Below are 14,231 nucleotides of genomic sequence, written 5' to 3' on the forward strand. Positions count from 1 at the left end.
AAGTATATTACCTTGTCTTTGTCAGTAAAAAAACCTTCTTTCCTTATAAAATCATTTATTACTTACCTCCCTGACTATAAAATGTCACTAAATCACTCAACTAAGAGCATTACCATTTCCATGGAAACAAAACTGTTCTTTTTGATGCAGTTAGGCAGATTTTAAAATTATAGCACGTATCAAGTAATGTAGAAATGTAAGAAAATGTGTATTTGGTTTTCCATTCAAAGAGTCTCATAAAAGCACATATTTCATATATTTATTCAGCTTGTTTAACTAAAATGACAGTGGTTTTCATTTTTATCCTGTGATTTAGGTAAGATGCAGGTGACCAAATAATACATTAAGACTTCTGAGCTTCATCACCAAACATGTCTTCTACAAAATTTCTGTAGTTATCAATCTGTTGTGAGTCCAGCCTCAGCTCAATCTCAACAGGGGCCTTGAACTGAAGAAGTGTGAGAAAAAAAAATATATAGTTTGAGAAATTTTGAAACATAAGCTTCCCTTTTATGCAGTACATTGGCACTGTGTATGTAACCAATACTTACATAGTTACATAGTAGGTTAGGTTGAAAAAAGACATAAGTCCATCAAGTTCAGCCACTACAGAAACAAACATATCCCAGAAATAAAACCCTATAAGACATAGTTGGTTCAGAGGAAGGCAAAAAATCCCTGGTACAATTTGCTTCAACGGGAAAAAAAATCCTTCCAGATTCCATGAGGCAATCGGATGTTCCCTGGATCAACAGTCTCTGTTATCTTTAAATCCTTAATAACCAGGTAAATTCTGTGTTTCTAGAAAAACATCCAGCTTTTTCTTCTTCTATAGAGCATTCTATAGAAGTTGCTGAAACTACTTCCTGAGTAGTTCCACATACTTCCACCACATTTTCACAGACCTTAAAGTGAAGAATCCCTTCCTTATCTGGAGCTTAAACTTCTTTTCCTCCAGATGCAAAGAGTGCCCTTTTGTTCTTTGTAATGATCTCAAAGTGAATAATTGTAAATAATTGAGAGTTATCTATATGGACCATTTATATATTTATACAGAGTGATCATATCCCCCCTTAATTGTCTCTTCTCAAGGGAGAATAGATTCAGTTCAGCTAATCTCTCCTCATAGCTGAGCTTCTTCATTCCTTTTATTAGTTTAGTTGTAGTTTATAGTACCAATGCTTTGTACAGTTTATGTCTCAATCTTTGCAGTCTATTCCTCTTTTAATACAAGAAAGTACTTTACTAGCTTTAGATATTGCAGCTTGACATTGCATGCTGTTAATAAGTCTATAATCTACCAAAACCCCCAGACCCTTTTCCATTTCTGACTCCCCCAATTGTATTCCCCCTAGACAGTATGAAGCATGCATGTTGTTAGCCCCCAAGTGCACAATTTTACATTTTTATTAAATGTCATTTGCCACTTGGCTGCCCAATCAAACAGTACACCCAGGTCTTCTTGTACTTATAATGGCCAGCATCATAATTTGAATGAATGTTCTCCTGTGTAGTTCGAAGGTACATTTTATACCAATACAGGCAAAAATACTATTATTCTGCAAAGGTACGTATATTATTTGACTGCAGAGATAAAAGGTAAAGTAGGTAACACAAGAGTGGGCAGCTATTCTGGCCTTTGAACCCTGTCACTTCTTGGTAAGTCTAACCTACCAAATGCTGTCTGACAATTTGTCCTGTGCACTGGACCATTAAATTGCTAAATGACATCTCAAAGCAGCAAAGCCTGGTTGATAGCAGAGATACCGTTGGATCCTACAATGACAATTCTACTGATCAACCATTCTTCAGGAGAGGTTCATCTCAGCAGTTCTTATACCTTCTGAGTATACCAACTCCAGCATATCCAAGGTTGATAATCCAAGATAATCTACGTGTTTGGCTTTCTCAATATAAAAAAGCTTCTAGTTGTTATTTTATAAAATTTTTCAGAAGCTGTGAAATTTACCCTAGATTAAATACCCCAGACTCTAGTCTGCTTACTGACAATGATTTTTTTCAGAATAATTGAGAAAACCCTGCACAGTCTTGTTTAACTTTATATTTTTCACATATTCATAAGGGTCTGAAACTGTGTTTTTATGTAATCACTCTCAGCTTTTTTTTAACTTCTCACAACTATTATTTTAATGGGGCAGAATGAGATGTAGAATTTTTTCACAAGTAAAGACAGATAATGTGAATTTCTTTCCCCACTCATATTACTGTCTTTTTTTAAATACACTTATGTAAAATTGCCCTCTCCGTCTGCCGGAATTAAAAAGACTATAAAATGAAGAGAAAATGCATTCCCTATAGTCATCTAGAGTTAAATATAAAGAACTTAATTGTAAATCCAAGGGTGTGATCTGACACTAAGCTTCGTTACTATGCAAACTTTACCACATTCTATAAAGTGCCTTGAGTCTTTTACTTTTATAAAATATATGATGATATATTGTTTTTGTTAGTTATTTTTGATCATTAAACTCAAACAATTGTATTCACACAGTTAGGGGTAATTGATCTTAGCATGAAAATTACATACCTAAAGATTCAGACTGGAGAATATAGAGTAAGTAATTTATAAAATTGTCTGCTTTTAAACTGCCTTTACCCAAGCATTAAATAAAAATTCCAGCAAATCTGCAAGAAAACAAAAGGATGTTTTACTTTAATAACGTCTTCTTCTTCCAGATTTCCAACACCTCGTAGATCACCTCCTTCTGATCTTTGCTGCAAGAACTTTTTGCATGGCCCTCCCTTCTGCAGCAGGAATCAAAGGAAAAAAACAATATATACATAAGCAGTGGTTACCATTAATGCAACCAAAAGCCACATCTAAACTAAAAGTAGATATAACCTGTAAGGATATAAGAAAATATTTTTTTCCTACCCCTCACTTTCCCTAATCACTCACTGGGCAAAGTTGACATTTAATAGGGCGATGTATATATATTTATAATAGCTCAATCACAAACATACAGTGGTTCCTCACTCCACCTCCCAGTTTTCTCTGTATAATATGTTTAAATCACATTCATAGTATTTATTACCAATGTGTTTTACTCTAAAGCTAAGACAATAATTTGGGTAGAAACTAAAAAAATTGAATATCAAAGCCTCAGTAGGTAAAAACACATTAAGACTACACAGCAGAGCTTCAGTTTGTAATATTTATATATTCTCAAAGCCTCCTATGAACTCCATATAAACATACCAACTAATGTTTAGTGCAGTCTCATTAGAGAAAATGTATTTTGGTGCTTAAAGTTTCTTTAAGCTAGCAGGAATGTCAAACACTTTTATTTATAGTTATGACTATGTTAGTAGACATTTTCAGTATTTTAGTATACAGAAATGTGCACTGATATTTAAAAGGTCCTGTAAACCTTAATTACTACATGTCTATAAAAAATAGTAGTTAATTACAGTTGCAGGGGATAAATATATGTTTATATGTGTGTGTATATATATATATATATATATATATATATATATATATATATTATATATATATATATATATATATATATATATATATATATATCTAAGGAGAAGCATTTGACATTTTCCCTTTAACATACAGACGTGAAATTCTAATTTTCTGTTATTTACTTTTCATTTTTCAAGTGAAGTAAAAATATGCATTGTTTGGGACATGGATGCAAACATTGCATTAACTCTGTTGTAGATATGGACGGGTAAACCTAATAATAGCTCCACTCTGCTTCAAGGGGCACACATTTTTCTATAAATTACTGCACATTCTCCCATAAACTCTTTATGTACAGAATAGAAAGTTTTTAAATTTTTTTTTATTTTTTTTTTTCAAAAAAGTGGAAAGGGGTTATAACCAGTGCCATATCTGTATTGCTGATTTTTGTATTTACCGATAGGCTTAACAAGTATTCAAGGGACTTTGCAGGGGGTCTTAGAAATGATCTTTAATTGCAGATACACTTATAAGTATGTGCTACAGTACATATTTCATTGTCAGGAGTTTGTATTATTCACATTACTATATTATTTTGTCAAAGTTCTAAACTAGTAGCTGCAAAGAAAATCAGGTATTTTTTAGAGACAGAACATTGCATGTGACTACAGTATTATTTCTGGTCCACGCTGCGTTTTAAAATTATAACACATCCCATAATTTTTTTTTTTTTTTAATATTCAAATAACTAGTTTCTAAAATGTTTGCACAGATATCAGTAAATATCACTAAAAACAACTTAATATTATTTTAATAAACTAATGCTTTAGCTGTCATTTTTTTAAAAAATACATTTGCATATCAGCAAAGTTGGAATGAGCTATGGGGAAAAGGACTTTTTTTGTTTAGTAACAAATGTGCCCATAATACCTGCATATTACAAGCATCGCTGTGTGAGAAAAAATGAAGGAAACTCCCCTGTGTCCTCTCAGCCAACATGCACAAACCATATGTGATGAGTAAAATCGACAATACTGCACGAGAGACCATTGCTGACAAAAAGAAAAAAGAGATTAGGCTACACAGACATATGCAATAAATATTTCAACTATTTTTGTGATCCTGCAGGGATAAATTTCCACACAGAGGTTTGATACTAATAACATTTTTATTTTAAAGTCAAACTCCAGGTAGCTGAATATACAGTGAAAATACATAAATGTGAACTTTTTGAGACAAGAAACATTTAACTATGCTTGGCCATTCTGATATAGATATTGCAAGACAGCATGGTAAGTTTAGTGGCTAATACTGCAGTTATAGGGGAAGGAAACTGCCCTCAAATATTGCTAGAAGGTAATATTTGTGGAAAGAGAGACTTTGCATGCTCCTTCTGACTACATAAACACTTTCCCCTTTCTCTTTTTGTTTTAGTAAATACTACCTGGGGCACATACTCTGTACAATGTACTCCTAGAGCTCCCTACCAATATCTGTAAGATTCCAAGAATGGAGCTATGTGTCTCAATAGTAGAATTTCAGATAGGTAGGCAGAACAACTTGGTCAAGAACCCAGCCCCAGTCTGCTGATTGGAAGTGAAAGCTGTGGTTATTCTTCTTTCTCCACCTGTTAGCAAGCATCTAGTGTAATACAGGCAATATTGTGCAATGTGGTAATACGCATGGTTTGCCAGAATTTCTATTCTTCAAAGACTATATGGAAAGCCAAAAATATAAATGCTCTGGAGTGGGGTTCAGGTTGAGAACCTAATTATGTGTATACTCTTACTTAACATAGATCCATAATGTACAGATTTTGGCAGCAAGAACGTAGTAATCTAACAACAGATTCAGCATTTGATTAATTTTTTGACATGATAGAGCTCCTTTTTTGTATTAAAAATCAATTATAAAAACAAGGTAACACATTCTATTTATAGCCTACTACTCCAGAAACTTCTTTGTTTACCTTAGTAACCATTATAGCATCATAGCAACCACCCCGACTAAAAAAAACTACCTCACCTTCTATTTCCACTAATATTTGTGGTCTTGCCGTCCATAATCTCATGTCCAGTTAATTGAGACAGCAGAATCTTTGGATTAAGCTTTGTGGGGCGTGTTTCATGGCACAAATTTAACTTTACTTCCTGTTTATACATATAAAAATGAGTCTTTCCAGTGGAAACACAGGTGGCATCAAAACACTTTTGTCATCAAAATGGGAAGATAGGTAAGAATTAGGTTTTATTATTGTCTATGTCTTGCTTTTCCCTCTTAACTTGTTCTGCTGTCTCAATTAACTGGACATGAGATTATGGACGGCAATAGAAAAAATAAAAAAAAAAACGTAGCTCTTAGTTACTACACCTGCTCTTACTTGAAACTATCTTTACATTTTTTAGTGTTTTTGCTATTGACCATTCCCACTTCTGTGACTCTTTTCTTCCACCCTCCTATACCCAAAAGCCCCTGTGTGCCCTTATCTGATTTACTTTTCCACTATTCTTCATTATCATGTGTTGTTTTGTTTTTGTCTTTTTTCTCAGAGATTGTTGTCTTTACAGATATTTTAACATTCTGCTAAACCCTTGTGTGCCAGTACTGCTTGAACCAGAGAAAAAGTGGGGGTGACCCACAAAAGCCTTTTCTGAAAATGTAAATGTTAGTACAAATACACAAGGTATCACATACAGCAGTCTACTATGTTGATGATGCAAGTGCACTAATAGGGCTACAATCACCTTAAAGTGAAACTAAACTAAAAAATTAAAAAAATCACACTTTTAAATCTGCAGATCCCTCAACTGCGTTGGACCTTTCCTCGATTGTGTCCCATGCTGTCCTGGAATTCTCTTTCGTTTCCGTACAGAGAAAGCGCTGGGTGCTGCCATCTTCACCCTTCTATTTCTTTCTTCTGGCTAAGTCACCTGATCTTGCACTGTGCTGGTGAGTTCAGGTGATGTAGACTGCTGTAAAGGGGAAGAAAATAAATGCCAATGTCACTGCGCATGCGTGAGTTTGACATCTCCTTCCCCTTAGTGTAGGAAAATGCCCTTTCTGCCCATGCTCAAAGGAGCAGCAAGGAGCCTCCCGGGATGCGTGACGTAGGTATCGCAGGAGGCTCTGCGCACCCATTTTGTCTTGATCGCTGCAGCAGTTTTGGGTACCCTGACACTTTAAGAAAACTGCATACCAAAAGACATGTATACTGCTTTTGGGCCATCTTTTTTACGGCTTTGCCTGTACAGTCTTTATGGCATTAAAATAAGTGAAACATTAAATACAGAACAGTAACAAAAGTCAATTACTACAATGTTCTTTTAGCCCTAGAATCTGTGGATTAAGCTCTGTGGTGTAAAGATAAAGTAAGTTATGAGGAATGTGACTATTATAAAAGACCAAATAGTGTAATAATTTACTCACCTATCTTGTTTTGTTTGCCTTTAAAGTATAGATTGGGAATCTTCAGACCCTATGTCAGCGTCTAATGTCACTGCTATCTTTTATATGTCAGGATAGGAGGCGTAGCACTGACATCAAATACAGATTTTTTCAGCCCTTAGAAACAATCATTTTTATTGCTCTTGTGATGTCAAGCTTTAGTGCTGATGGAATACTTTCTGTCCTGCTTGTGTTTTTCTGTTACTCAGTTTCCTTATGTCCCATCCAGTTATGCAAACATACATTTATTTTAACAAAGCACTTTATACATTCTGATGCCTAATTATCCTATTTTGAAGGGTTTAAAATTATATTTCTTTTTTTTTTTTTTTTAATTAAACCCAACATTTGCATTTATTCTGTTCAGGTTAAATATAAATTTTAGATGCTTTACCTATTCAATCTGTAAAATGTTCTTTTCCTGGCTAATAATGAACACTTGCTATGGATTCAGTACAATTGAGGAATGCAAAAATGTACATAAATACCATAATTACAAAGTCTTCTTTAAAACAGAACTAAGTGGAATAACTAAAAAGGTATTTTACTTTTAAAAATAACTTAGAGCTCAATCTTTAAAACAGTGAATGCAACATTTACTGTAGGTTGTTTTCTTGATAAATATGTTTAAATTTACAGCACATTATTCACTTGCAATAAATGTATGATTATTATCATATTCGCTGCTTTTTAATATATATTTAATGTGTTAATAGTAACCTGCCACATGATCATACACTTTATACTGTTCATGTGAATCATTTAGATACTTTTTAGATTTCTTTTCTGCTTAGCAATTGGGTCTGAAAATCGTAATCAGTAAACCACTGGTTAAAGAGTTTTGCAAGACGTTTCCCATTGTCATCCCATTGTATTTTCTCACACCTTTTTTACTGTGTTCATTTACCTGAAACCCTCTCCCACCCCTCTCTTTTTCAGAATTGTTAACCAGCCTTCCCCTTTCTCCATCATACGTCTCAAAAATGATGTGGAATCTATGTGGATTGATGTTATTTTTTAAAGTTTCTGCCCACTGTTAGCTAAATATAATGATTGTAATGTCTAGTATTCTATTGTTACACCTCTGTTCCTGTGCTTTCTATACTAGACCTCACTGTTTACCTTTCAATAAATATTATTTTTTTAAAAAAAAAGTTTTTGCTAAAACAAATTGTCACCGTGCGCCCCCCCCCCCCCCATTCTCTTTTCTACCTAATTCTCTACCTCTTCTACACCTCCAACCTATCCAAGCAGTCTAGCCGCCTTTCTATCCCCCCACCCCTTCCTGCTTTACCTTTTCCACCCTAAATCCTAATTATTCCAAGCAGACCACCAAGATCCTGTGGCAAGAACTCCTGCCTCTCCATAAAACCTGTTTGCTCTCACTATGACTACTTAAGATACAATGCTACTACAAGCACACTAGTTCTAATAAAAACATCATATGGAAGGCAACTTAAACTGTTGTTGGATATATGAAAATTATCTTTTATGTACAATCTCTGTAATAGCAACATATTTATTTTTAATTCAGGAGCACAATTAAAAGTAACTAGCAGCCTTTTACTGCTAGAAAGTTCTTTGAAAAAACTTTGTTTCTGTAGTATTACATTTTTTCTGGATAGCAAACAACAGCTAGCTTTAGCAGTTAAAAGAGCTTCTCTGAAACACATAACTCAAGAGAAGAACCATAAGAAGAGTAGTGTTTGGTCTAAGTAATCATTGCTGAATCGTGACCATTTATCACATATTTCTTTGTTAAAAGAGCTGGAGGAGAACAATCCAAATGATTTCAAAAATTACCAGAGGATGTCAAATGATTGTTTCAAACAGTTGCTGCAATTTGTAAAGCCTCTCATCAGCAAGATAAATACCATCATAACTGCAGAGCAGAAAAGACAACAAATGAGCGTTTTTTAGCAACAGGAAGGCCCAATGAAGACCTTAAGCTGAGAACTGGTGTCTCTGCTTATGGACTTAGACATTTAATCCAAGAAACATCTATAGCCAATGTTATAGAATACTTTAACTTTTCATGATCAGCTAGCATACATCTACACCATAATCTGCTGTGTATTCACCTATTATCCTGTAACTCCACATATGCAATTTTTAAGAGATATGCACAACTACACATGCCAACAGTCTGCAGCAATTCACACATCTGTATGCACGTGTGCAAAATATTTAACTGTGAATCTAGCTGATCACAGACAATTGAACACTTAATGTACATCACTGGTTGAGGTCTCCCCCAAAGAGGTCTCTAACACAGGTTTCCTAGTGTGTATACCAGTGAAATGACAATGCTTATATGGTGTTATTGTGATGTGCATGTTGTCTTTTCTGAGGAAGCAAATATATGTGAAACACATAATACACTGCAAAGTATTTGGAAATGCTTTACTAACCCCATAGAAGGAAGAAACAATATGTTTTTATATATTTTATTGATGAATTGGAAATATAAGTTGTTGATTTTTTAGTGGGATTACTGTGAGTACCTAAAAAGTCCCACAATTTTATGTTGAATTAGTGGTGTATGTAAAAGGATGCGGTATTATGTATAATATTTTTTTTCTATGTTTTACTATTTAGCCTCACTATGCCCAGCTAAATGATGGTAAAGTGAGGCCCAGGAGCCTGCGAGAAGGGAGCTAGGCGGGGGCATACATGACTGTAGGGAGAAGGACAGAGGTCAGGTGATGGAGTGATGGGGGGGGGAAGGGTAATGTGATATGATAGGCTTTAATAAGAAAACATAGGGTGGGAGATAATGGGCTATATATGCTGGTGAAATCAAAGGGTGGGTCAGAATTGTGAATGATGTTAAGGGAGTTGTTGGCGGTGTGAGTTCCTCGAAGGCAGTGTGTCATGTAGGTGTTGGTTGAAGTGTTAGGTTGGGAGAGCCATTTAAAGTATGGGGTCTGCAAAATGGTATCAATGGAATGGTAATGGTTAATGTGGGGATGGTGAGGGGGATGGATATAGTTCCTAAGGCGGTGGTGTAGTGCCTGGGAACAGTAGTTATATCAATTGTAACACCCATCTCTGGTTCATGTTCAAAGAAGTTGAAATATGGAGAGGACCTGCTGCCTGGGAGGGGGGGTTTACCTGGTTGTAAAAAGGAAAAGGTGGGGGGAGGGGGGGAAGAAAAGGGGGGGGGGGGTAAAAGGAGAGGCTCTTGCATACCACAGTCAAGGCAATTATAGTGAAACAGTAAACATTTAGTCAAGTGGTTAAAATCTGCTGTTTCCACTGTGTTATTAGGAATCTTTGTATATTGGAATATTCTCAAGTGAGCTTCCATAGTCAAATAAATAATGTACGTGTAGCTGGGAATCTATCCAGCTTTTAGTTATTTATTGGGTTTTTATCAGTAGCTTTTCTGCTCATAAAGTAATAGTGAGGGTCACATGCCTTCTAAATTGCTCATTGAATTATCATTACTCTTACACCTGCATCATTAATACTGACTTGTGAAATATCTTCTATAATTATATGTGAAAGGCTAGCATCTACATTTTTGTACAGACATAGCAAAATGGACATGGAGTGATGAGCTAATGGCTACATACTGTATGTATACTTTGTCTTAATATACTTTGTAAAAATATCATTCTTTCAAAGCTGACACAAATGGATGTAACAAGGAAAGAGCACATAAAAACTTACAAACTGTCAAAAACAGACATTAAATATTGAAAATTCAGCCAGCCACAACCGATAAAATTAGAAACACCTATACTAATGTAAAACTACACCATTTTTATGGCATTTTTCCCAATGGTATGTTGGATAAAATAGGTAGGCTATAATAAATACACTATCTATTCTTCATCTAAGAACCTAACTGCTTGTATAATACAGATGAAATGCAGCAGAATGTCTTCAAATATAGCAAATTATATATTGTTTAGAGAAGTATTTGCTCTGCACCACTTAAAGGAAGATAGAAGAGTCCATAACTGAAATACATGTATACTTTCATCATAAAATAAATCTATGACAAAATGAAATGCACATGCTTATCAGAATAAAATCACTGGCTGATTAATTTGTCAGAGCTAGTTAATATGTTGTTGTCAGTGAATCTTTTTTAATAAGAAAATAATTCAGACTACCATCGCTGTTTTTTTCCTTTGAAATGCTAGTTTCCAGGCTATTATGCAGATTCTTCGGCCTAAATTCTGTTTTTTTCAGAAGTCAGACGCAGCAAGCATGACAGAGAGCAGAAATAGTGACAACACACATAATGGACATGTTCGTCAGTTTAGGTGCTTGAATTAGGACATGTTCCATAATGTATGTGATCTTATGTAATGTTCTGTCCTTTATGTTAACTAGTGGGAGAAGTCTGCCCCTCACACTGGAGTCAGTGGAAAAAAAATGCCCCTCACATTTGTGTCAGTGGGTAGACTATTGCCTCTCATATTGGTATCAGGGGGATAATAAGTATTATCCCTCAATTTGGGGATACTCCCTATACTCCCTCAGTGGGGAAAATAATGCCTTTCAAATTAATGTTATTTGAAAATAATGCCCCTCAGATTTGTGTAAGTAAGGACAATAATGCTTCTACCATGTGTACTAGTGAGAAAATAATATCCAGTGCCATTAACCTTAGCTCGACCTGCTGTAAAGCACCAGTATTCACCATATGCACCATATGCACCATATTCACCAGTAAAGTCTTCACCTTTAGCAAGTCCTCGCTCAGCCTCAGGAGACTGGTTGCGTCCCAGCACACAGTTGCCACCAGGAAAGGATAGTGTCTGGGGATGGGCTGGCAGTGGACCAGGGGCCCAGAGATCAGGCAGTACAAGTTTTCCTGAAAATAAGACCTACCCCGAAAGTAAGCCCTAGCATGCTAATCATGCAAGGGTGAAATATAAGCCCTACCCCGAAAGTAAGCCCTATTGGCTTCTTCGGAGGGTGTGGTCACGTGGTACACCGAGGGATACCAAGAGGAAGGAGAGAGTAGAGAGAGATTTTCAAAGCACTGGAGCAAGGGGTGAAGAAATAGCAGGGTTAATTAACCTACGGTACTCTGGTGTGACAATACAACTAATAAGAGGTTGGTGGATTCTCTTTTTAAAGGGTCTTTGCTAGTATTTCATTCATTAGCAGCAATGCACATTTATTTATTGATTGCTTTTTCTTTGCTTTTACTCAGATTTAGATTGGTTACTGTTTGTGGTCAACAAAGCTTTGGAAGTTTTGTTTCTGTGTCTGCATGTTACTCTATGAGTCATATGTTAATTGTCAGCACATTTACCTGTTATGTTGCACATGTTTGCTTTTGAAGCTGTGTTTTTTTCATTAATCATTTTTGTCCATTCTTATTCATGACTTCTTGTATATAGGAAAAAAAAATGTGTTTTTGACAGGTCACAGGTAACACAGAGGTATCTCTCTATAGCATTGTAATATTGGTTACAGGTTTTGTAATAGGTTGTTGTACTATAGTACTCTAATACTTCCATTGGCCACATGATGTTTTGACATATTAAATGTAAAATATTCAAATACATATTCAGTTCAAATTCAAATACATATTCACTTGATTAATAATTGTGAATAATAATTTAAAAAAAAGACATTCCCTGAAAATAAGCCCTAATGCGATTTTCAGAGGTAAAATAAATATAGGACCCTGTCTTATTTTTGGTACCAGGGAAATCCAGGGAACAAAGCCAAAGTCATACACGAGCGATCAATCTACTAAACGAGGTACAGAGAGAGTAGACACAAGCAGAGTCAGGGTCACAGGCAGAGGTCGATCCTGGCAGCAAATAATCTATGGGTCCAGGAACAGGCAATGGTCAGCAATAGTAAATCACACAATAATCTCTCCAGCACAGATTAGCCCAGTTGAAAGCTACAACAGGCACTGAAATCTGAGAGTTGAGAGGCTTTTAGAACTAGGGATGAGCAAGCAAGAATATTAGGTTCGATCTTGCGGCGAATCGAGCCTTTCTCGCTTAGCAAAAATGTAAGTGAGAACGGTCTTCTGATTCGCTGAGAGGTCAAGCTCTCGCCGAACAGGAGGATTTTTTTTAAATTTCCTCTTCCTATGGTTTTGAGAAATTGGTTCGCCGAAATTTTGCAAAACTATTGGAAGTTTAAAGAAATTTTTGCGAGAATGCCAGAGCCATTCTCGCTCGTCTCTAATCAGGACCTATCAGCCAATGGCAGCATGGGATTGATTAGGAACTATTCTGCTAATTAGCTGCAGCACAGCTCCAAATAACCCTTCAGCTGTGCAGTCTCAGTGCAGAGGATGCTAGGAGGGAAAACACAGCTAAAGGGAAAGGATGCTGCAAGCTGCAGAGCACTATGTCCTCTAACTCCTCTGCTGCTGCAAGCGATGCCACCGAAGGGAATAGGCCGGGCGCACTCCACTGCGGTAGGACACAGCCCAGGATTGTCAGCCATAGGAGCGTCTTCTAGCAATACTCCCCCTATCCATGATTTTCAGGATTTTCACTGTGAAACTTTCTATCTAGCTATTCTGCATGAACTTGATGGGCTGGAATCCAGTTCCTCTCCTGTGGACCTTAACCCTTTCAATCTAATACATATTTGAGAAAAATCTGTACCCAACGAGAATGTAAAAAATTCTCAATTTCATACTCACCTTCAACATGCAGTGGGGGAGGACGCTCCAAAGAGTGTGCTGCTTTAGATGCTGATTGTCACAGATCGCCGCAGGTCTAGGTCATCTGTGTCTCCTTCTTGCTCACCCTCCTTGCATTCCCCTGCTGCCAGCACCATCTCTGCCTCTGGATCCAACACTGTGCACACTTCCTGGTCCAGGTCAGATGATTCTCTGTCAGCTGCTCCCTTACCTCAGAGAACCAGGGTATTCTTTAGATGCACTCCATCTGCTGGCAGACATCTGAATAACACCTGAGACTATCTGATCACCAGCACTCCCTCTGCTGGTGGGATTGGTGTCTGCGGCTCACATGACCTACACCCCATCACCTAACATCCCCTTCTTAAGGAAGTGACCTGGCAACAGGAAGTTGCCTGGACAAAGAAGTTCCTTGTGGTTCCACTCCCAGGTTTTTACTCCTCCAGTCCCTGCGTATTGTTCCAGTGTAATCCGTGTACCGACCCCAGCTTGTTTCCTGACGACTCTTGTTTGCTGCCTGCCCTGACCTTCGGCTTCTTTGACTACTCTTTTGGATTTCCCTCTGGCACTGTGTTTTCGTTCCTGCTTGTTAGCAGTCACCCGCCTTGGCGGGCACGGGGGCTGCAACCTGGCAGTAGCTTGCTGCACAACAACCCCACCTCTAGAGGCTCTGGAGAAGACCACGCTACTGCTTAAACCCTGCGCCCTGTG

At 36.8% G+C, this 14,231-nt stretch overlaps 1 protein-coding gene across 3 annotated transcripts; it reads right to left on the reverse strand.

The window, feature by feature from the left end:
• Positions 1–243: 243 nt before the first annotated feature.
• On the reverse strand, positions 244–13,704 carry MLN (motilin). 3 transcript variants are annotated; one of them, XM_072422599.1, is made up of 5 exons: positions 13,521–13,704; positions 12,159–12,235; positions 4,367–4,488; positions 2,674–2,766; positions 244–448 (listed from the first exon to the last, which is right to left on the reverse strand). In XM_072422599.1, exons 2-5 carry the CDS (start codon positions 12,208–12,210, stop codon positions 344–346), a joined length of 372 nt encoding a protein of 123 aa, XP_072278700.1. In that variant the 5' UTR covers positions 12,211–12,235; positions 13,521–13,704; the 3' UTR covers positions 244–343. The 3 variants fall into 3 exon arrangements, 1 of the variants encoding a protein (XP_072278700.1); XR_011922246.1 differs by lacking the exon at positions 12,159–12,235 and having other exon boundaries at positions 13,521–13,698; XR_011922247.1 differs by lacking the exons at positions 12,159–12,235; positions 13,521–13,704 and adding an exon at positions 6,863–7,206.
• Between the last annotated feature and the right edge of the window lie 527 nt (positions 13,705–14,231).

The sequence above is a fragment of the Pyxicephalus adspersus genome, chromosome 1 (genome assembly GCF_032062135.1).
Source record: "Pyxicephalus adspersus chromosome 1, UCB_Pads_2.0, whole genome shotgun sequence".
NCBI lineage: Eukaryota > Metazoa > Chordata > Amphibia > Anura > Pyxicephalidae > Pyxicephalus > Pyxicephalus adspersus.

What these genes read in the sequence shown, in the direction of transcription:
- MLN (XM_072422599.1), bottom strand. Translation starts at nt 12,210, where the DNA reads ATGATTAATGAAAAAAACACAGCTTCAAAAGCAAACATGTGCAACATA. An exon ending in AAACATGTGCAACATAACAG is followed by an intron (nt 4,489 to 12,158) that starts GTAAATGTGCTG and finishes TCTTTTTGTCAG; the next exon opens with CAATGGTCTCTCGTGCAGTA. An exon ending in GCGATGCTTGTAATATGCAG is followed by an intron (nt 2,767 to 4,366) that starts GTATTATGGGCA and finishes TTCCTGCTGCAG; the next exon opens with AAGGGAGGGCCATGCAAAAA.